The 24,176-nt window shown below is 35.7% G+C and overlaps 1 protein-coding gene across 1 annotated transcript in view; it reads left to right on the top strand.

Moving 5' to 3' along the window:
* Positions 1 to 24,176, top strand: part of asip1 (agouti signaling protein 1) — a 106,583-nt gene that overhangs the window by 14,553 nt on the left and 67,854 nt on the right. The window contains exon 2 of the mRNA XM_039735998.1: positions 11,645 to 11,825. Within this exon, the coding sequence (XP_039591932.1) occupies positions 11,660 to 11,825 (166 nt within the window). The 5' untranslated portion in view covers positions 11,645 to 11,659. The remainder of the gene's footprint in view (positions 1 to 11,644; positions 11,826 to 24,176) is intronic.

The raw sequence follows: 24,176 nt of genomic DNA, 5'->3' as shown, positions 1-24,176 counted from the left end.
ACAATATTTGGATTTGAGACTATGTTAAGCCATAATAAGCTTGTTCAAATGCCCACTATTCAAGTTATATTTTTTTTGTTTGTGGACCCGCCCCTGTCTGCGTGTCCCAGTTTTCCCTTTAAATTGCACAACTTTGCAACATAATGGATTTTTACTATTTTATAAGAGGCCTAAACACTCAATGTGAACTGACATTGACAAAGTGGTTCACTTTCAAGGCACTACAGATAAGCAGGTGGCTACAAGCAAGGTATGATTCATATATTGTGCAGATGTTGGCTTTTTGTTTCTCTGCTAGTTATCAGTCGACTCTGGGATCAGCTGAATGGCTTACTGGCGCTAACTAAAGCCTGCAGCAACTAATGGCAGATGGGTTATGCAGCTTTCGAGCTTTGCAGGATTTCTCTTGTTTTCGCTGTAGAATCTTTCATAATAAATGTTTCCTCACAAAGGAGATAGTACAGTTCAAATGATCTACCTCTTTGTTTCAGGTATTTTGTCAATAATTTTAAAATGCTATAGGTTGTAACAACCTAAATCAGAGTTCGAAGTGATGAAGAACACAGAGAGATTCAATTCTTAAGGCCCAAATTGGGAATGATACATAGATGTGAAAGAAATAAATTAGTTGCATACAGATGATTTATCACAGAAATGGAAAAATATCCTATATTCAAATAAAGTTGGAAAATAAATCATACTTCTTTTCTTTACTTGTATTATATTTTACGAGTTGTTTTTAAAGTGTGCAACTACAGTATATGTTTCTCATCATATTGTCCTCTGACGGGTGCTCTACAACGAGCTCTACTCCGAATTCATTGCACTTCACAGTTTCAACTGTGAAATTTATCATTAATTTCTTTTTAGAATTATTTTTGTAAAGACATAATAAAAAAGCAAAAACAAAAAAGAAGTTTATAAAAAAGTGTAATCATTTTAATATACTTGCAGCTTAGTTGAATTTAAAATTATTTTCTTATATTTTTCAAGTAAAAATATTTATAGAATTAAATATAATCTTATGATACAAATACTAATAATTAATACTAATCATTTTAACAAGAGAATTAACGAACACCTTGAAAATCTTAATTTCTTAAATTTCAGCGGTTTTGTGACTTAATAACAACAAAATGTGAACCATCTTTCTGATATTCTTACCTAAATTCATTCATGCGATTTCTGAAATTGCTTTTTCCAGCACAGAATTGAAAACCAGAGCCTGCTCTGGCAGAAACAAACACAAGACTCCTAGTTACTTAATTCTTTTCAAATATCTTTGAGCCTGACAGGATAAATTCATACCTCACTATTCGGATACTGAATTGAAAAATTTTAGTAAAGTAATAGAAAGGGTTTATATCTGCAAAAGTCTGATTTATATTAATAAAGTTTAACAAAATAAGCTATAGAAAATTGTAATACGTTTACATGAAGTATTATACTTTACATTTTAAACATTTTAATATTATACACCCAGTAAAAATACAAGTCAACCCTGCTTAACAACAGCAATCATCTCTCATTAGCTTGAAGGCAGAAGATATGTTGCAGATACGAGTTAGATTCCAGTGTAAAAATGAGATCAATCTGTGAGATGTTTTCAATAGAAGTAAATAGTTCTTAAATGTCATTTAAGGATTTCTTTTTAAATGATGTAATTGAAATATGAGCGCACTTTAGAAAATAAAAAGTCGGTAGTATTTTCTAGAAGCAAATGTGTCATTTCGTTCTTAATGATTATATTTTAGAATGGTCGATTCGAGGAAACAGGAACTTAAAATAACGCAGTCGCGCCGAAGCTCCAAATTTGATATCACTTTCCTAATTTCAAATTTTTATATTACATTTTTTAAAATTAAAGTAGCAAAGTAAAAAGGGGAACATGTCGGCATGCATATGCACAGGTATTACACTATTCAGGCTGAAGTAACTTATTTAAAGTACTTTAGAACGCTTTGTATATTCAGAATCTGCATGTGCGTGAAGGTTCATGCCAACCGAGCAGTTCTGCAAAACCACCGCAGCTCCGAAATCATCGTTTTACTGTTATGTCAAGTTTCCCAAGCTAATTCTATAGGGTGATTATCTAGCTTGTAAAGTTCTACTTCTATATTTATGACAGTTTGAGGTTTTAAATGATGACATTATTTCCAGACAGTATTTTTTGCCAGTACTCCACTGCTCCAAATGAATAAAAGCTAAAATTGACATCATAAGCTAATTTATCCAGCCTAAACCACTATTTTATTTGGAGAAATTCAGTTTTAAAACAGATGCTCAGTGCAGTATACTTTGCCTGTTTTTGAGCCGCAACACAGATTGAAAAAAATGTTTTTTTGTAGGTTTTAAACAAATTAAAGAAGATGAATTTCAGGACTAGAATAATAGCATACAACAGAATATCTTCACATTTCCAAAAATAAAAATGAAAATTAAAAAAAGAGTTAATTTAATCAAAGTTTAAAACTATAGCTTTGTACCAGTTTAAGAATAGTAATGTACATAAATAGAAATGAAGATACCTTATCACAATCATGATGTAATACAATGTTTGCATTTATAGTATTGATTTATATACTTTTTAAAAATATGTATTGTATTATAAAATTGCAATAAGAGCGGAGTGCAAATATCACTGAAGTTTTCCTTGGGTATCCTTTAAACATGATCTTTAGAACAGCTCCAAAAACTGACGTCTCCCATCCTTCCCATCTCACAAAACTCTTGTAGTATGCATCTAAAATTAAATTTAAACTTATCTTTATCAGTTTAAAAAGAGTTGTAAAACTACTTTGACCACAGTTTCAACTTCATGACTTTCCTCAACAAACATTTCATCCCTGAAACAAACAACATCATTTAGTGCTGACCAAGTGTTATGGAGAGCATTATTTTTCCAACATAATTCTGCAGCACTGCCAACAAAAGGAAATTATGAATAACATAAAAACTCGAAAAATACTCTTCAACAAATATATTCTAATATTCTAGTACTGTAGAATGATAATAAGCAAAACTTAAAAATATATAATCTCTATAATAAATTAAAGTCTGTGACCCATGTCCCTAATATGGTATAACTATAAATTTCCAGTACTTTAAACAACCATATTAGAAAAAATGTGTCAGTTTTGTCAATTTATTGGTGATCACTATTCCCATGTTTGTCTTACACAAAATTTGTTGTCCACATACTGTATATAAAATATTACCTGACAATTTACTGAGAATATTTTAAAACTGCATTGTACATTTTAGCATTTAAAAACGGCAAGTTTTTTAAATGAAGAAACATATGAAATTTTAAATAATGTCTGTGTGCGTTTTGGCAGGCAAATTACAGCGTATCAAAACTTATTGCAATCAAAGTCACTGCTTCAATCATATATCAAAATGCGTTACAGTTAAAAGCAGTCCAATTTTTTCGTGACGTATCTATCTTTGAGTCACGCTGCCTTTACATTCTCCAGCTTTACACAAAGCAAGTAAATCTCTGATTAGTAAAACTAATTTGAGAAACGTAATCCATTGTTTCCATAATTAAGTTAAAAAAATATCTTACTCTTTCTTCTGCATCTGCTAATTTCTTCTCAGCAACATTTTCAGTAACAATTAAATCACTGCACTCTAAAATTGTGGAATCCAAAATTTTTATTTTAACAAAGTAAAGAAGCTGAGCAATGCCCCAGCTTTTACAGCACTCGTAATATTACTTTCCTGTTTTCATGAATGTCTTTGAAAAGAAAAAAAAAAAAACTAATAATAATGAAGAAAAATTATTTGTAAGTATTAGTGACTTGTAAATTCTGAAAATTAAAAGATTCTCTGTTGAACAGTTTTACATGTTTAAAGAATATGGAGAAATGTCGTAAAATATTAAGATGCAAGTCCAGTTAAAAACATAGTTTTACCTCTGGTTGAGAAGTTGATTACAATGAGCAGAAGCTGCTTTATGCATTCTTAACATTTAAGAAGAGAATCAAAATTTAACTTTGGTAGATGAAAGGCGATTAATTTAAAAATAAAGAAAGACTGCAACAGTTGTGTTAGAAAATTAGGATATAGGCATTTATTTTATTTTAGGTTTTTTTTTTCACGCTGAGAAGACAGGAAAATAATTGCCATTTATGGCCTTCATTTTTAACTTGATATTTTTTGGAAAGCACAGCAGTTTGGCACTAACTAAGATGGTAAAATACGGCTTGGAATGGTATAACCAACAATATTTTAAAGAATTCAGCAATCATGCAAAATCTCCAAGTCCCAAATACAACACGGATTTATATTAATCTAATCCAAATGTTTTCCATTCTGAACACTTGAAATGTGGAGTTAGTGCACTAAAACGATTATTGTTGCATACACTTTATCCAACAAAATAAATGATAAAAAATAAATGAGACCAGGCTAAACAGAGGCCACCAAGTTAACTTACAGCATAGAGATCATGTTTATTTTACATCAGGATCACAAGACACTTCACGAAATGAAATAAAAAAGAGGACTGCGGACGCACGACACTATCATTAACACAAATAAGATAGCTAGTAGCCATTTCTAACTCACTTGAAAGAGATCATGTTTAGTTTATTGCACCAATTTCTACTTTTAAACGACATCAAAAGAAGATTCATGAAATTAAGGAGAAAAGAAAACTGTGGAATCACGGTATTACCAGCACTCTGGTGTATACCAAATACATCTAAACGAAAATAACTAAAGGAATGGCTGTCCAAGGTGCAGCCCTAAATTAGAAAGTCCTAACTTATTTCTATTTATTTCAGAATACAGGGGGAAAAATGCCACTTGCCTATAGCTGACATACAAAATAATATTCCATGACAAGAGGTAAATGATGTAAGTAATAAAAGAAGTAAATGGACAGAGTAGGCACCTGCAGTTGTGGAATTTACCAACCACCCCATAGGAGGAGAGCATACACAGAAGCAGGGCCAAATACAGTACATACAAGTTCATAAATGTCCAATAATATAAAGTGGTAAACTGTGACATTTAGCAAATCCTATATTAGAGAATGAGAGTCGCATAATCAGAGTATCGCTTTATGTTTCATTTGGAGAAACAAATTGCTCTTGCAGGTCATTCTCTGCATTTTGATGTCGTGCTTATCGTGAGCCTGATCATAGACTTGTGAAGGTTTAATGCCCTGGATGGAAGGAATCTACCAGTTTTCCCTTTTCTTTATTATGTCAACATTTGGAATAGATCTTTGTAGTACACAAGATGTCAGATGTTGAGATTTTTATACAGATACCATGAACAGCTTTCTCTTTACGTTCTATCCCAAAGAGCCCAACAATTATGCAGCTTTCTTTGCTAAGAAACAAAGCATAAATAAAAGTCATGTATCATTTTGAGAAAGAGGTAGAAGTATTGCTCCTCATGTGCCTTTTAAGATTTTTACAGGTTGGCTGCAGAATCATTTTGGAGCCTTGTTTGGCAATATATTTGTTCAAGAGATTCCTACCAGTATGCACAATAACACGCATAAGACCAATGGCACTGAAATGCACAGCCAAAGTATTTTACTATTCCTGTCTTTGTTTAGGCTGTGCAAGTACACAATAAGGATCTGAAAGTGTAATTAACAGTTTTTTCATATTTTCTAACCCGCTTACACCAGGCCAGGGTTGCTGGTGCCTATGCCAGCTAACACAGAGTGCAAGGCAGAAACCAACCCTGAACAGGGCGCAGTCAAACACAGACGGACAGTTTTGCGTCGCCAATTCACCTAACCTGCCTGTCTTTGGACCGTGAGAAGGACCCGGAGGAAACTTACCCGGAGATATGCTACAGCAACTTGAACCCTGGTCTTCTTACGAGGCAACAGCGCTACCATGACACCCCACATTTTAAATGTGATAGTTAATAGAGATTAATCGAAAATGCATGTTTAGAGGTAATAGAACAGCACAGCATACACAACTCACGTTATCATATAAAATATGTACATTTCTTCTGTTATTGGCTTGACTGTTATTGGCTTGATGTTTTTGTTTACTGTATATTTCCAATTTCGAACTAGCCTAATCCTTTTTAAGTGTGTGGGGAACCTGGAGTCTATCCAAGCATTGCTGAACTTAGCTCAACTTTGGGTGGAATATGAGTACATCACATGCCAAAGCTGTATGAAGATGAGCTGTGCTGAGTTATGTTACATGCCCCTTACATATAAGACATTAAAGAAAAACGAATACATTCCAGAGGCCAGCTGAAATAATAGTGTCAATTGTGATGAACAGCATAAAAAACAGAAATGATTGATATCTGAAATCAGAGCACTGAAACAGAAGAGAAACGTCATTTACTTTGAAAACAGAAGAGATCTAAAAGTATGTGGGGACGTTTTGTATAGGAAGTTTATCATCTTCGGCTCTTCCAAACCAGGAACAAAAAAAAATCATTGGCATCGTTCATATGTTACCATTCCGTCAGACACTTTAATCGCTAAGCAATCAATACAGATAACACATTAGACAATTAAGGCTTAAAAATGATGTTTCATGGTTTTTCTCAATACATAATTACAAAATTTTCGCTTGTTTTTCCACCCGTTGTACTGCAGACGTGTACATCACATAGAATTAAATGCAAAATAATTTGTTATAACACTCGCAGGAGATTGTAAAAGGCTACGCCTCGAAATTAAAAGTAAATAAGAAAAGCGAAGAAACTATTTCGTAGTGCAAATATTCATTTTTATAATCAAATGGACTCCATTTTTGGCTTTTATGACCTCGAGAACCTCAGCTCATCCAGATAAACAACCTGATATATAACAGATTTGTTGTGGAGCAAAATCATTTCTCCTTATTGTGTTCCACAACTTGGCAAAGGGGAAAAGGAAGTAGTTTGTGGGTTTTGATTAACGCTCCACAGCGATTTAAATTGCTCTATTATAAAATAGATGTCAGCTGTCTTTCATGCAAAGATAATCCCACTTTAGAAAAGAGATGTTAAGATATATTTCAATGACAAGAACATTATTTTCACATGCTTGGGCCAATAAAACAGAAATCATTAAGAGAAACTATATCTGCAGGAAAAACAGTATCTGCGGTACCAACTCAATGACAGATTTGTGGTTTGGGCTGCCAGATTTATACACCAGAGTGTGTAACACACTGCATTTTTTCGTATGCAAAACAAAACGGCACGGTCACTAGGGCCACTGCTTTGATGAAATGATGAAAACAAAACAAATCTTTCGAAAACAACTTTTGATCGTTTAAAATGATATACCTTTAAAGAGAGCTTGTGTGCGTTTGTGTTAATGGAAGGCTGTCATTTGGATTTTGGTTTCGTTGGAACAAAACCGCATAAATTCAACCGAACGTAATCTTCTAAGGGTTTTGCCAAATTTGTTTCTTTACTGATTGATGGCAGCTTTTCCAAAGAATTCAACGTTTTCAGGAAAAAAAACAAAACTTTAGCATTATGTTCAAATCCACTTGCGACAACGCGGAATATAAAAAGAACAAACTCAGCAGCCGTATTGTTATAGTGGTGGCTAAAATCAATCGTAAAATGCATATAACTGCAACAAAATGGATACTAACCGGTCGGGTGATTGTAAAATAACAGGTGAAAAGCAGACCCGATAATTAGTTCAAAGAGGAATTCCTTCTGTGTCGAGCTACTTAATACGCCGCTTTACTCCAAACTGACTTCAAAGCCCTGCGCGCTGCCCGGCAAACCCTTGACGCCGCGCGCGGACCGCAAGTGGGCGATCATCGCTGCTCTCCGTTTGAAGACGTAGGTAAGAAAGGTAAACAGACACGAAACATCGACCGCAAATGACGTAGAAATGTTATATTAATTCGAGGAAAACGGTATCTGCACATTGGAAACTGTGCCATAAACTCAGTCTGACCAGATTAACATTAAAACTGCAACAAGCCACGAGGAAGGCGTCGGCCTAAAATACAGCATATATTAGGAAAAACAACAATATAACGTAATGTATAGGAGGCAAGTTTTTATTCAAAAACAGATGGATAAGAGCTTTAAAATATAAAACAGCTGATGTTCAGTCTTTCAGGAAATCGTAGGAGGAGTCACATCATCTGAAATGGTTACAATACTTGCTAGTTTTTAATTGCTCACCTTTTGCATTATATCTCGAACCCGTTTAATTCTTTTCACGGCCGTCGAGGTCGGAGCCAATTTGAAACGCACAGTTCAGTATATTCAATATTTTAAACTAACCAAAGAGTCGGAATTGTTTAGGCGAAGTGAATTCGTCTTTCATCATAAACAAAGTACTTTGAAGTGTTAACACGTTGAAGCTAAGACTAGTAAAGAAGTACAACAAGAAGCAAAATAAATCGGTTACGGCCATTTAAACTACTGTTAAAATGTGTCTTGTAGTAATACTTAAAACGCAAAAAGAATAAAAGGAGATATTAAAATCGCCAATACTATACCTTAGATCTGTATTTGGCGTCTTGTTCTTGTATAAATGTATAATTCTCTTGTTTAACAGCTGCCTCAGCTTCTCTAATGTGTCAATTTCTTCAGTTGTCTTACTCATAGACGGCGTGGTAATCAAATTATAATTTCATCTACTATAGCTATGAATTGCAAACCTTTGCAAAATAAATTCATTTCGCCCTCAGGCTTTTGCTCGCTTCACCTTGCACCACTTAACTCTGTCAAAGAATCCTCATAAATTAACTTTATAATACGACGAAATCTGCTCCTTCTTTCATTACTCTTCTTTAATAAATGTCTCTATTGTTATTTAATATGATGTTAAAAAAAAACTGTGCGTGTGTGCGCACGCGCATTATTTTCATTTGGACAAGGTAACATTTAAAATTGTTTGTTGAAAGCTGAAGTGTCTTCTAAATGAAATGCTATACAGGCTGAAGTCTTTTATGCTTTGTTATTGTTTTTTTTTTAAATAGATGTTTAATTTTGCACCAAATGTCTACTTTTAAATAGCATCAAAAAAAGATTCATGAAATTAAGGAGAAAAGAAAACTGTTGAAACTTGGTATTACCAGCCCTTAGATTTTATGTGAACTAATCAATGACAGATTTGAGGGCAAATACATCTAAACAAAAATAACAAAAAAAGTAGTTGTCCAAGGTACCATAAATTAAAAAGTCCTGACTTGTTTTTTCTTATTTCAGAATGCGGTGGAATAAATGCTACAATTGGCACACAAAAATAGTCCATGAAAAGCGGTAAATGCTGTAAGCAGTAAAAAAAAGTAAATGAACATAAAAGGCACCTGCAATTGTGGAATTCACCAACCACCCTATCATATAAGAGTATACAGAAAAGCAGTGCCAAATACATCAAAGTTCAAAAATGTGCCAAACGATATTTAGCAAATCCTGTTTTAGAGAATAAGAGTTGTATAATCAGAGTAAGCTGACTTTATACATGTTCCATTTGGAGATACAAATTGTTCTTGCAGGTTATTCACTTTGATTTTGTGCTTATTGTGAGCCTGACTCGTGAAGGTTTAATGCCCTGGATGGAAGGAATCTGCCAGTTTTTCCTATTCTTTATTATGTCAACATTTGGAATAGATCTTTGTAGTATACAATATGTCAGAGTTTGTGATTTTTATACAGATAACACACCCAATGAGTAGCCTTTCTCTTTTGGGTGCTTTATGTTCCATCCCAAACAAAGATTCCAACAATTTTGCAGCTTTCTTTGCTTACGAAGAAAGTATAAATATAATGTACGTATAATTTTGAGAAGAGGACATATGTTAAATGAAAGAATGTTGCTTCTTGATTTTTAATATTTTACATTTGATATGAATGTGTAGATAGATAGATATGAATGACACTATATTATAGATAGATAGATATGAAAGGCACTATATGATAGATAGATAGATATGAATGACACTATATTATAGATAGATAGATATGAAAGGCACTATATGATAGATAGATAGGTAGATATGAGTCCTCCCTGCGTGGAGTTTGCATGTTCTCCCCGTGTCTGCGTGGGTTTCCTCCGGGCGCTCCGGTTTCCTCCCACAGTCCAAAGACATGGTGGATTGGTGATTCTAAATTGGCCCTAGTGTGTGCTTGGTGTGTGGGTGTGTTTGTGTGTGTCCTGCGGTGGGTTGGCACCCTGCCTGGGATTGGTTCCTGCCTTGTGCCCTGTGTTAGCTGGGATTGGCTCCAGCAGACCCCCGTGACCCTGTGTTTGGATTCAGCGGGTTGGAAAATGGATGGATGGAGGTAGATATGAATGACACTATAGATAGATAGATAGGTAGATATGAATGACACTATATTATAGATAGACAGCTTAGATGAATATGAAGAAGAGAGCAAGAAATATAATTATTGCTCCTCTTTTGCCCTTTAAGCTTTTTACAGGTTGGCTGCAGATGCATTTTTTAACCTTGTTTGGTAATGTATTTGTTTAAGAGATTCCTGCCATGCACAATAACAGGCATAAGAGCAATGGCATTGAAACGTATGATGCAGCATACATGTTGCATGTCATTTTCTAACCTGCTTAATCCAGACCAGGGTTGCTGGAGCTCAGCCAGCTAGCATACGGCGCAAGACAGAAACAACCCCTGGACAGGGCGCCCGCCCATCGCAAGGCAAACACAGACGAACAATTTTGAGTCACAAATTCACATAGTAATTGATGTTTAGTTATGCAGGAAATCGTTTGAGGAGGTACATCATTGGAGATCGTTACAATACTTGCTAGTTTTTAATTGATCACCTTTTATGGGTTACTTTTTAAACCCATTTAATTCTATTAGTATTCACGGTCGCAGAGGTCGATGACTATAGAAAACGTTCAAATCAGAATTCTCAAAGTTTTAAACTGTCCTGAAACCAAAGAGGCAGAATTATTTAGGCGAAGTGAATTCATCTTTATCATAAACAAAGTACTTTGACTTGGTGCACAAGAGAAGCACAAGAAGAAGCAAAATAATTCCGTTACAGCAATTTAAAATATTGTCAAAATGTATCTTGTAGTAACAGTTAAAACGCAAAAAGAATTAAAAGAGAGCTATTAAAATCGACAATACTGTACCTTACATCTAAAAAGCTTCTTTTACCAGTATAGGTAAATAATTATCTTGTTTAACAGCAGTTTCAACTTCGCTAATGTGCCCATTTTTTCCATTCAGTTTTTTTTTTATTTTACTGGTAAGCGTCCTGATAATCGAATTATACTTTCATCTACTAACTATAAATTGCAACTGGTAAAATAAAGTTCAGCAACAGGCGATAAATGACATTCATTTCGCCCTCAAGCTGTTGCACCGCTTCACCTTGCTCCACTTACTTTGTCAAAGAATTCTCATACGTTAACTTCATAATTCGCAGGAATCGAGCAGCATGCTCCTCCTTCCATTAAATTACTTTAATATGTGTATTTGTTGGTAGAATATAGTAAATTAAACTGCGTAAAAGTGTGAATGACTCAATCATTTGTTTTGAGTTTTTTTGGAGTAACAAAAATCTCTCTCTCTCTCTGTGTGTGCGCGCGCGCGCGCATTCTTTTCATTTGAACAATAAAACATTTTAAATTGTAGGTTGGAAAGCTGAAGTGTTTTCTACAACTGGAATCTCAGGCTGAATTCTTTTGTGCTTTGTTTTCTTTTTATAATAGAAATTTCCCTCGAAAATGAACACGACTCTGCTCTACTACTGGCTTTTATTCTCGTCTCTTTACTGTCTGATTGTCTGCAGTCGTCATCTGGCACTGGAGGAGTTGACTGCACGTCGCAATGAATCTTCACCTTTTTTCCAAGGGAATCAGCGGCCAGAAACTGCGCCAGTGATAATAATAGGTAAGTTTTTAATATCCCTTTAAATATATCAGAACAAGATGGAACATAAAAATAAAAAAATAAAAAATCATTACTTTGAGTATTTTTATTAAGTACGTTTCGTGCATTGTGTAAAAAATCGTAATGTGAGCAGCATGATAGGCAGACAATAGAGAATTGGTTATTTTACGAATTTCAATGTATAAATTATCTGCAATTTTACGGATTTAAAGTCAGAAATAACTTTTCGTTAGGTACTCGTCAGGTATACTTCAAAAGTAAATGCTTTAAATCACAGCATGTGATTCATACTTAACGGGAAAATACTAAAAGTAAATTATGCCATCTTTTGAAATGTATCCATATAATGCTGTTATTTGTTTTTATTATGTGCTTATAACAACATACGTGGCTAATGTAAAGGCAAGATATGAATTTTTTCATAGCAGACTTCTTCTTCTTCTTTGGGCTGCTTCCGTTAGGGTTTGCTATACAGCGGATCATCTTCTTCCATATCTCCCTGTCCTCGTCATTTTGCTCTGTCACACCCCCTGCATGTCCTCTCTCACCACACGAATCTTCTTTTTTCTGTTCTTAGCATCCTTCTCACAATATACCCAGCAACTCTCCTCTGCACACGTCCAAACCATCGCAATCTCGTCTCCCAACAGTCCAACCTGAGCCGACCCTCTAAAGTCCTCATTTCTAATCCTCGTCACACCCAATGCAAATCAGAGCGAGTCATGGAGTCGCTAAAAAGCTTCGGATTTCGACTTCATCTTTGATGTATGTGAAGTTTCAAACTGTTACTTTTATAGGAGATATAATTATTATTATTATGATTGGATGGTAGTTGTAATTATTAAGTTCTATTATCGGATACGCGCACACTCATCTCATATTGTACACGGGGAATAAGAGTTCTGGCGAAAGAAAATATGAGTTAGAGGTGCTCAGCAGGACTAGGATCCCTCGGTATAAGTTGCGTATATATATAATTTGAAATAGAACTCCAGTAAAACGTTAAAACTATAATTATCGTATTTACATAGTTAAAATACGATGCACCTGGATGTATTTTTTCTGGCAAAATTTCATCGTAATGCCCTTTTTTTATTAGTGAATTCTATTTCCGAGCGCGACTTCAAAGTATATTCAGAAAATTGAGAAGACAAATATACAATAGTCCAAAAAAAAAGCGATGTTTAATGTTCCAAGACAAAATCCAAACTATGTTTTCGAGAAAGGCAAGCACCTACTTGCATTAAGAAAGAAAAAATAACGAGCTGTTGAATGAAGACATTCGCTCCAAATGTGTGGCTGGTAAGCGTTTTGATGCATTGACATGCCTTCGAAATACATCAGACTTGACTTTCATATCTGAATAATACTAAATGCAGAGCACACCACGGTAAACACATTTTGTTTTTGTTTTAATTTGATTCTCAGCAGTTTCGAAATGTAGATGTTACCATAAGGGACACTATGACACACATATATCTTGGCAGTTTCTACATCAACCCTAAAAACCAAAAGTGGAACATGGCATCTCGAGCTCAATGAACACTTTAGTGTTCATATCAAAAGGACATGCCTTCACTGTGATTCTTAATTTCGCAATGGTTTGACCCAAGTGAAATCTATAACTATCCAGCTACTAGCTATATCCTAAATACAATATCAGGTCTGCTGGAGGCAATCTCAGCCAACAAACCCCGGGCAGGGCACCAGCTTACCACTTGGCACACGCGCACAATTTAGGGAGGAAACCGGAGTACCCGGGGAGAACATGCAAACTCCACTCAGGGAGGACCCGGGAAGCGAACCCGCGTCCCTTATTTGCGAGGCAGCAGCGCTACCCACTGCGCCACCGTGCCGCCCAATCATTGTATCCTAATTTACCAAAAAGCCACGCTCTTTGTTGTTTGTCCAGCAAACAGTAAAACGTCCAGTTAATTTTCTGTTTCATCCAAGCAGTTTAGGGCGTGCTTTGTGAAGGCAACGTAGCAGAGTTATCCTGTCCTTTTCATATACTTTGTTAACAGAGTTAAACTTTTTTTTATTATTTATTTGGTAGGACAAGACAGACTTCATTAGTAAACACTGCAGCTTAGCAGAGCAGAGTATCTGTGGAAACGACGTTCACAGCTCCAAGGTCTATATGACATTGAGCACATCCGCCCTGGAGCCACAATGTCACCCAGTACCCTCCTTAACTTCATTTACATGTCCTCCTGCAAAGTATAAACCACGTGGCATCCCCAGTGCAACTTGAACCACAGCTTGGTGCAGATGTCAACATTCTTGAATTAAGAATAAATCGAATTATATCACTGTTATAATGCACGAAGTACCTACTGCGAAAGGCCATGTCTGTCTGCCTGTCCACATGAAATAACTCAGTCCCACGTTGATCAGTTCTGTTGAGGTGCACGGCACAGTTAATCTTCAAATAAATTTGTCGAGGCTGTTCAGATTTAGTTCATATGTCTCAAACAGGACGCGTTGTACCAAGTTTTAAAATCTAAAAAATTCCCACTGAAAAGCATTGGTGACTTTGCGGTTTCGTCTATCTTTAAACGGAGAAACGTTCCGTGCGGTTTCAACTACGAGTTAGTTTCCTGTTTCACTTTTACCTTGAAAGTGGTTCTTCGAACTTGTTTATTTTGTATATTTCCCTCTTTACTTGCTCGATGCAAGTGATTCAAACTGCGGACAGAACACGAGTGCAAATGCAGCTCACACAGAAGCACCTTCTCCTGCTGCTTCAGATAATTAATAGAACACAAAAACTCACTTCTCTGGAAATGAATGGAAGGGAAAGCGATATTCATACAAAAGCCCCTCGACTCTGTCGCATAGCTCGTGGTCTGTAGTCCTATACACTCGGACAATCGTGGTAATCCCCTGATCTTCTTGCTCTTCACGTATACCTTTCGTATTCCCAATAAATAAGTTTCTACCCAAGTCCTTACTTATTTGTATAATTTTAGCGAATTACCGTGTTTTACCTAGATGGAGAACTTACTTCAGTTCCTTTTCACATTTCATATGGTAATATTGATACTGATCTTATAGTATTGGTCATTTCGTGTTAACGAATAGTTTTCATTTGCTAATTATTGAATAGTATTGTATTGGATATACTTTCAAAAAGTTATGTTTAAAAAAAACTGAGCAACAATACAGACCGCCCCCCTCTAACAGACATCAATCACTTGAATTGGACTGTGCCATGCGCTCCGCTTTTAATTCCAATATAAACCGCTGTTAAAAAGCACGTATTTAATGTAGTCTACTAGCACTTGTATTTGCACTCTATAATCGCTATTACTTTTGAATATGTTTGACAAATAAAAACGTAATAACTGATTCTTGGATGAAATAAATAAAAATGTGAAATGCTCCAACTTTTATATCCGTTAATTTAGTCTCCGGACGCACCTGAACGTTAGGCCTTTACTACGTTGTCAAACTTGTTAATTCATGCGTCTGCCATTAAAAAATGACAGATGTCATAAAGAAGGACTCCCGCTCATTAAATCGAGTCGGATAAATATATTGTGACTCCAACTCCGACTCTGCCAAAACAACAGCCGATTCCAAGAGTCCAATTCCGACTTCACTGATATGAACCCACAGTGGAGTGGAGTTAAATGAAACTTAGCATCACATTTTTTAAAAAAGAAATAGGCCTATGTTGTTAAACTCTTTGTCAGGATTGCAATACTCAGACTTCCTAGTAAATTCTGAGAAACTTTAAAATATGTAAATCCACAGGGCAATTAAAATCATACTTGGTTTTAGCCTATTATTTATGTGGAAGCCAATTGCGAGGATTTGTATAAATGTGATTTCTTTTTTCTCAATCCCATTGTAGAATATTTTATCATAATTATTACAAAAAAGTCAGAATATAATTTTATAAGCAAGCATCAATCTTAATATTTCCAAATTATAAGTAATTGTAACAGTGATTAAAGTTTCAGGATTTTCATTCAATTCCCTTTTCAGTCGCTGTCTTTGAGGAGTCTGCATAATCACCGTCTGTCTGCGTGGTTTTCTTTATGTATCTCAGATTCCTTAGAAATTCATTAGGTCAGCTTAAAAAAGTATAGCTCTATATGATGGGAAAATTGAGCACAGAAAATTGATTGCTAGTTGCAAAACTGTGACATTTTCGAAAGAAAAAGAAAAAACGCATTTCCTTTTCTTTTTATGATGTCCATTAAGTTGAACTGTGAATAGCTGTACATATCTATTTTTCAGTAGTTTATTGTAATGTAAAAGAGCAGGCATTGCATTATACAAAAACTGGAAAATATTACTTGAAGGACCTGGTATTTCTATTTCATTAATTTATCTTTATCCAAGGAGCCAATACAATTTCTAAGTTTTTGAAATCCCTAGCATGACATTATTCAGTAAAAGATAAAATGCTAAGTTGTAATTTCCAAAATAAACAATGACTTGTAAGATACTAAACATAAATTTGATATTATGAGTTCAATTTATTTTTATGAATTGACAAGTGAAGATAGCTATGCACATTTATTAGTAGATTGTATTTCAAAATAATCTCTATCTATCTATCTATCTATCTATCTATCTATCTATCTATCTATCTATCTATCTATCTATCTATATAGTGCCTTTTCTATCTATCTATCTATCTATCTATCGTCACAAACTCGAGACAGAGTCATACAAAGGTTTGGAGCCGCCACCTGTATAATCACCTGAAGGTTCTCCCCTCCCATCCTCTTCATAGTACAAGCAGCTTTCCTATGGGTGGCTGCAGCAGAGCTACTAATGCAGAGAGTAGAAAGAAGTCCTATCTGCCGTTTTGGAGCTGGATGAAGTTTTTATGGTGGCTGGAGTGCTAATCCAAGTTGTTTCCCTGCAAGTTGGAGGACTGCTTGCAGGGATTGATGCAGTTTAATGTCATACCTACGAAACAAATACTTAGGTGAGGACTATAATTCCCATCAGTCAGTGCACTGCTTCAGATGATTTTTTCAGCACTCACAAAGTTTAAATAAGAGCATTGATAAATACGACATATTGTCTAAGGTAGCAACTGCTGCAATTTTTTTTCCATGAACACTTTGAGACAATATTTTAATTGCCTCACGGTATTAAAGCATTTATCTTTGAGCAGTGTTTCTAAACTTTTATGACCTTGGGCTCCAGTGTTACCCTTTTAAAGCTCCTTGATAACCCACAAACATTTTGCTCAATCCACATTACAAACACTGTCATTGAGCCTCACAAACTGCAGTCTGCCCAACAGACAGCCCATAATCCTGCATATCCCCGAGCTTCTCCTTAATGTGGACAGTTTGATGGTACTGAATTTAATGGGAAATAAAAACCATAACCGATGACCAAGTGAGGAAACAATGGAGGTGCCATAAACATTGGAAAAGCCATTGGACCAGATGGAATAATTCCTCGAGCACTAAAGGCTTGTTGTGACCAACTTTGTGGTGTCCTCTGTTAACTGCTCCATCTGTCATTAAGTTTCCAGAAAGTGCCCATGCTGTGTAAAACATTGTGCTTTGTTCTACTTTCAAAGAAGGCAGGCATCTTTTCACATAATTATTATAAAATCTTATATCCCTAATAATTAAAACACAAATATGTTGAAGAATTTCACAATGTAAAATTACACATGTAACCAGTAGCACAGTATATAGTACAGTAAGTCTTCATAAAGGAAACATATAACATATAATCATTTACCTATAAAGCTGAACCAGCACTGGCTGAAACATTTTAACATGGCAGAAAAAACCATACACTGCTGAGCTTTTTTTTATAAGAAAAGGTACGTTTTCATTCCAGTTCAGACTGTGAGTGTCAGTGGTGCCAAGAAATACATGTGATTCCACATTGTTGACAGTGACACCATTTATTACTGGCTAGTAGGAGGTTACAAGTTTCTCCTAAAATGCACATTCATTTTAAGAATATGTTTAAGAATATTCAGGTTGAGATTGTTGAGGGGGCATCAACCTTCCAGCCGATCTACCTTGGAATGATACGGTACTCTGTCCCTGTCTGTATTCAAGCTGATCAAAGGGTATCATAAGTGAACTTCAGCAGTTCTACAGATGGGACAATGGAGGTGCATCTAATCAGAGTTAGTGTCTGCTGATGCAGTTTTTCGGGCTTATTTAAATGAGTATATACAAGTAATTTGAACAGCTGTACAGTATAATCTTTCTTTTATACAGTACAGTGTCTACATTCTACATGGCAAATGCACACGTCAACTAAGTATGTACATATGATCAGTCTAATTTGTATCATCTAAATACAGTATACCACCAACATATTCATTCTTGGGCGGTACGGTGGCACACTGGGTAGCGCTGCTGCCTCGCCCTTAGGAGACCTGGGTTCGTTTCCTGGGTCCTCCCTGCATGGAGTGTGCATGTTCTCCTCGTGTCTTCATAGGTTTCTTCCGGGTGCTCTGGTTTCCTCCCACAGTCCAAAGACATGCAGGTGAGGTGCATTGGTAATCCTAAATTGTCCCGGGTGTGTGTGCTTGGTGTGTGGGTGGGTGTGTATGTCCTGCGGTGGGGGTTTGTTTCCTGCACCCTGTGTTGGCTGGGATTGGCTCTAGAAGACCTCCGTGACCCTGTAGTTCAGATATAGCGGGTTGGATAATGGATGGATGGATATTCATTCTCTTTGCTATACGACTTTTATACATGTGTACAAACACACGTTTATTTCAATTAAGAAATATGTCTACTCTTACCAGCTATTCTTTTATATGCTCATTCATATTAAATGTATTTTAATAAATGGTTTGAAAATGTATGCTTTTAAACACATTAAATATTTATATTTAATATACATATTAAAAAGAAACTTAAATTAGCAATATCTTGTTATAATTAAGTGGCAGTAGTAAGAATAATAGTAGTACCGGTAGTTTTGTCATATGTAGAAAAAACAGTGAAATTCTTACTTTCATAGCTGATCAACATGCAACACATCACACTCTTCATTGCCTTGATAAACTATTTTTACATTTTATAGTGCAAAATGTTATACATGTTATCATCAACTGCGCATGTTTACAAACTCACTAATACATGTTGCAATGAATTTTGCATATCCATCCATCCATTATCCAACCCGCTACATCCTAACTACAGGGTCACGGGGGTCTGCTGGATCCAATCCCAGCCAACACAGGGTGCAAGGCAGGAAACAAACCCCGGGCAGGGTGCCAGAACACCGCAGGGCACACACACACACACACCAAGCACACACTAGGGACAATTTAGTATCGCCAATGCACCTAACCTGCATGTCTTTGGATTGTGGGAGGAAACCCACTCAGATACGGGGAGAACATGCAAACTCCACACAGGTAGGGCACGGGAAGTGAACCTGGGTCTCTTAATTGTGAGGCAGCTGCATTACCAATGTGCCTCCATCTATTTTTAATATTCTTCCGAAAAATATAAATCTACTACTTCTACTAAATGTCTACTATACTACTATGTCTACTATATATATACTACCTTAACACCAGCAAGACCAAGGAGCTGGTGGTGGATTTTAGGAGGCCCAGGCCCCTCATGGACCCTGTGATCATCAGAGGTGACTGTGCAGAGGGTGCAGACCTATAAATATCTGGGAGTGCAGCTGGATGACAAATTGGACTGGACTGCCAATACTGATGCTCTATGTAAGAAAGCTCAGAGCAGACTTTACTTTCTGAGAAGGTTGGCATCCTTCAACATCTGCAGTAAGATGCTGCAGATGTTCTACCAGACGGTTGTGGCGAGTGCCCTCTTCTACGCAGTGGTGTGCTGGGGTGGCAGCATAAGGATGAAAGACGCCTCATGCCTGGACAAACTTGTTAAGAAGGCAGGCTCCATTGTAGGATTAAAGTTGGACAGTTTAACATCTGTGGCAGAGCGACGGGCATTAAGCAAACTCCTGTCAATCATGAAGAATCCACTGCATCCACTGAACAGTGTCATCTCCAGACAGAGGAGTAGCTTCAGTGACAGACTTTTGTCACTGTCCTGCTCCACTGACAGACTGAGGAGATCGTTCCTCCCCCACACTATGTGACTCTTCAGTTCCACCGGGGGAGTAAATGCGAACATTAATTTTATTTTAATTCTTTTCATTTTTATTACTATTTAATTTAATATTGTTTCTTTGTATCAGTATACTGCTGCTGGATTATGTGAATTTCCCCTTGGGATTAATAAAGTATCTATCTATCTATCTATCTATCTATCTATCTATCTATATGGATTATATTGCACATTATAGTATTAAAGTTACTGTTTATAATAAAATCCTAAAAATATTAATAAATATGAATAAAGATTTGATATTCCTTATTAATTAATATAATTAAAGCAGTACTAGTTAACAATGTGTAGCTACTTATGATGTCTAAGCATTACATTAAGTTACAAAAATCCCATATGAGACCTATCCCATACAGTATTATATAAATACAAAACAAAAATAGAGCAAATAGACTAATGAAATATTTGTACTGTACAGTATAGGCATTGGAAAAACAACCATTAAGCTTTGGTAACTTTTATAAATTGACAGAAATATTCAAAACAAGAAGCTGAACCAGTTTGAAGTTAAAAATATATTATGCATATAATAATACTTAAAAGACCTCAGACCACTCACAGAACAATAGTGCAGTGAGTGTAAAATGATTCTGCTGAATCAGTTTATAGAATGACCACTTCTGATATCTTAAACCGGGGGTCCCCAACTCTGGTCCTGGAGGGCACCAGTGGCTGCAGGTTTTCATTCTCTTCCTTTTTTTTAAAAGATTTGTTCCCCTGAATTTCTTCAGTTCTTTCCTTAAATGGCACCCAAACAGAAATCAAATGTAAAGTGAGTGAGCCAACAGAAGACCAACTAAGTCAGGGCCTGAAATTCCAACCAGTTCCTTAATTAGGTACCAATTCTTGTTGTTAATTAAACTCGTTATTTAATTCCATGGCTCGTTGCTGCTCTCTGTGCAATAGCAGACATTTCTGAAATTACTGTTTTTCTCTTTTCTAAGAGTCCTCTTAATAGGATTTGGGGACCTGAGTAGATTAGCATTCCTGAGACCTTCACATTTTCTTCATTTTCAGATATTGTATGATCGACAATGTTGGTCATATTTTACTGGTCATGTTTTAGTTAATTTTGCATCTCATTATTGTTTAGCTGCTAATTAAGGAAATAGAAACAAGGCACCTAAGCCTTCAAGAGCAAGTCAAATAAAATTAATTCAAAAGAAGTTAATTAACAAAAAACAGGTCACTAAATAAGAGGTTACAAATAAGAGGTCACTAAATAAGGGTTACAATGAAAACCTGCAGCCACTGGTGCCCTCCAGGACTGGAGTTGGGGACCCCTGTCTTAAACCTATGACTTGTTTCTTCTATCCATTTATTTCACTTTTTCATTACAGGTTCATGGAAACTGGACTCCATGTTGTCATTACTGGCCACAAAGTGGAATTCATTACTAGACAGGCTGTCTGTCCATTGCAGGTTACAGACATAGACACACATACAGCACTCACATATACAATACCAATTTAGATTTATCTTTTAACGTTACATGTGTGCCTCTGGAATGCTGAAGGAGAACAAAGTACCTGCAACTCCAGACAGACATTACCTGTAATTGTGCTCATATCTGAATCCAGGACATTAGTGCTCTAAAGCAGCAGTGCTATCCACACTATTATTAAGGACACAGTAGCTCTAAAAATGCTGAAGTAAAATGTAGGATATTACTTGCCATGTTGACAAAGAAAGGGTATAGAACTTTAATAGCCCATAAACTCTATAAAAGTTTTTTTTTTTATTTTAGCCTTTATACTTTGACTTGTTTAGGAATGAAATATTATTAGATAGCCCAAGTTCTAATTGGAATGTCATAAATTAACAGGCAGCACAAGTTGTACATGGTGGAAGACTTACATCTCTAATATATATTTCTCTTTTGGTTCGTCCTGCTTCCTCTTCAAACCCGGTTCAGCCCACACAGCATTTCTCGATTCCTATTCGTCCTCTTCCAAACCCCTGCCCACGCTGCCTGCGGCCTCCCATACACCGCCACACCACTTTTCTCGAGTCCTATTCCTCCTTCGGACCACAGTGTTCCCCGCTCCTCTCTCATGACCCCATTGGTGTCACGTCACCGCCCGATATCTAGCCTGACCGTGTGACCTTTCACTTCGGCCATATCTGTGCCTGGGAGTCTTTTCCGTAGCCTGCTACAGGAAAGTACTCTCTCGACCATTGCCATTGGTTTTGCTCCTTGCTATTTTTGTTATACTGCGACGGTTGTTTCCTAAGCCTTTGTTATAAAATGAACGACAGTATCTTCTCTGTCGACAGGTTTTTGTACAACATCATCTGTATTCTGGGATCCGCCAACTGCCTGTTCCTATCAGTGGGTTATTTCTTGACGTCGGCCATCTAGTATTATATATCTATGGCAATTCTCATCTAAGGCCATGAAACGGTGATACTTAAACTTAGGCCTGGTGACCCATAGACACACCTCCTGGTTTTCATTCTAACATGTTTCTCAATTAGAAGTCTGTATCTTCAGATAGTAGACTTCATCCTTTAAATTGACAGCTTGTTCCAGTTTTGTCTGCACTCTGTTTGTAATAACGCTGCTTTTACTTTTCAAGACAGAGTTGAAATTGCTGGTGTAGTTAATGGTGCCATTTGAGCTTTTTTTATATAATATATGCAATTATTTGGTATCCTGTTATGTAGGGCTAATACTTTGATAAGATTAATATAAAATATACTCCAAAACTTTTTATCTTTTAATCCATAAAAGGTGATTCGGTGCCATACTTTATATTTTGGTTAATTTTAGTTCACTTACTTATTACAATTATAAGCCTCTTATTGCAAAAGTCAAACATATCTTTTTCAGTCTTTTTGACATTCAGAGTCTATTTTTGTTAGGGCGCGTTGGATGTCAAACTACATGCCTGGTATTCACAGAGTTTGCTGCAATAGCCACTGACTCATTTAGATTATACAAATGAAGGCTAAAACTGAAAATCTGCGGAATATTGTGCAGTGTGACAAGGGTTTAAGTTCTAAGACATATTGAGCATACCCTGGAGGAGAGATCAGTAAGCCCTATTGTAAAAAGTTTTAGTATCAGGTTTGTCATGCAATTAAGTTTTTAAATAGAATCAAAATAATTTGACTTATGGAGCATGTGGTTTAATTATATATGCTACACTTTGTATCTATTACCAATCATCTGTGTCAGGACTTCCCTCCAGTCTATATATTACTTTATAAAATGAATTGGCAGGATTAATTCAACTAGCTCAATTTCTGTTCAGCATTATTTACCATATTAAAAATGCAAGTTTTAACATAACAAGTGGAAATTACAACAGTTTGTATGATTAGTAATAGCTACCCATGTCATTTGCAATTTGTTGCGCTGGATAATGGATGGATGCTAATTACCTTCATTTTAACAGAAACAATAAAGAATTTAAAATGTGTAGAAAGCTAATGAATTAAACCGAATAGTTGTATTTTTGAAATTTTCAATTAGAATGTTAATTTCTGAGACACGAGACAGTTAGATTGAGCCATTTGACCACCACTACTGTAGAGCGTGAATGCTGTTTTCCACATGCACATTGCAATGGAACACAGATGGTCTTTATGTGCTGCTAACAGGCAGGAAGAGAACACAATGCTGTTAATATATTTATATACTAGCAGAATACCCGTGCTTCGCAGCGGAGAAGTAGTGTGTTAAAGAAGTAATAAAAAAGAAAAGGAAACATTTTAAAAATAACGTAAGATGATTGTTAATGTAATTGTTTTGTCACTGATATGAATGTTGCTGTCATATATATAGACACAGACACACACAAATACACACACACACACATATATATATACATATACATATATATACATATACATATATATATATACACATATATGCATATACATATACTGTATAGCAAAATACCCGCGCTTTGCAGCGGAGAAGTAGTGTGTTAAAGAAATAATGAAAAAGAAAAGGAAACATTTTAATAATAACGTAACATGATTGACAATGTGATTGTTTTGCCATTGTCATGAGTGTTGCTGGCATATATATATATGCAGACACACATTTACATACACATATCTATCTATCTATATGTGTATATCTATCTATATGTATCTATCTATATCTATATCTATCTATATATCTATCTATATGTATATCTATCTATATATCTATCTATATGTATATATCCATCTATCTATATATGTATATCTATATCCATATCTATATTTAAATTAAGATTATATATAT

The sequence above is a fragment of the Polypterus senegalus genome, chromosome 14, assembly GCF_016835505.1.
Source record: "Polypterus senegalus isolate Bchr_013 chromosome 14, ASM1683550v1, whole genome shotgun sequence".
In the NCBI taxonomy this organism is placed as follows: Eukaryota; Metazoa; Chordata; class Cladistia; order Polypteriformes; family Polypteridae; genus Polypterus; species Polypterus senegalus.
This window is presented reverse-complemented; position numbering and strand designations above follow the sequence as displayed.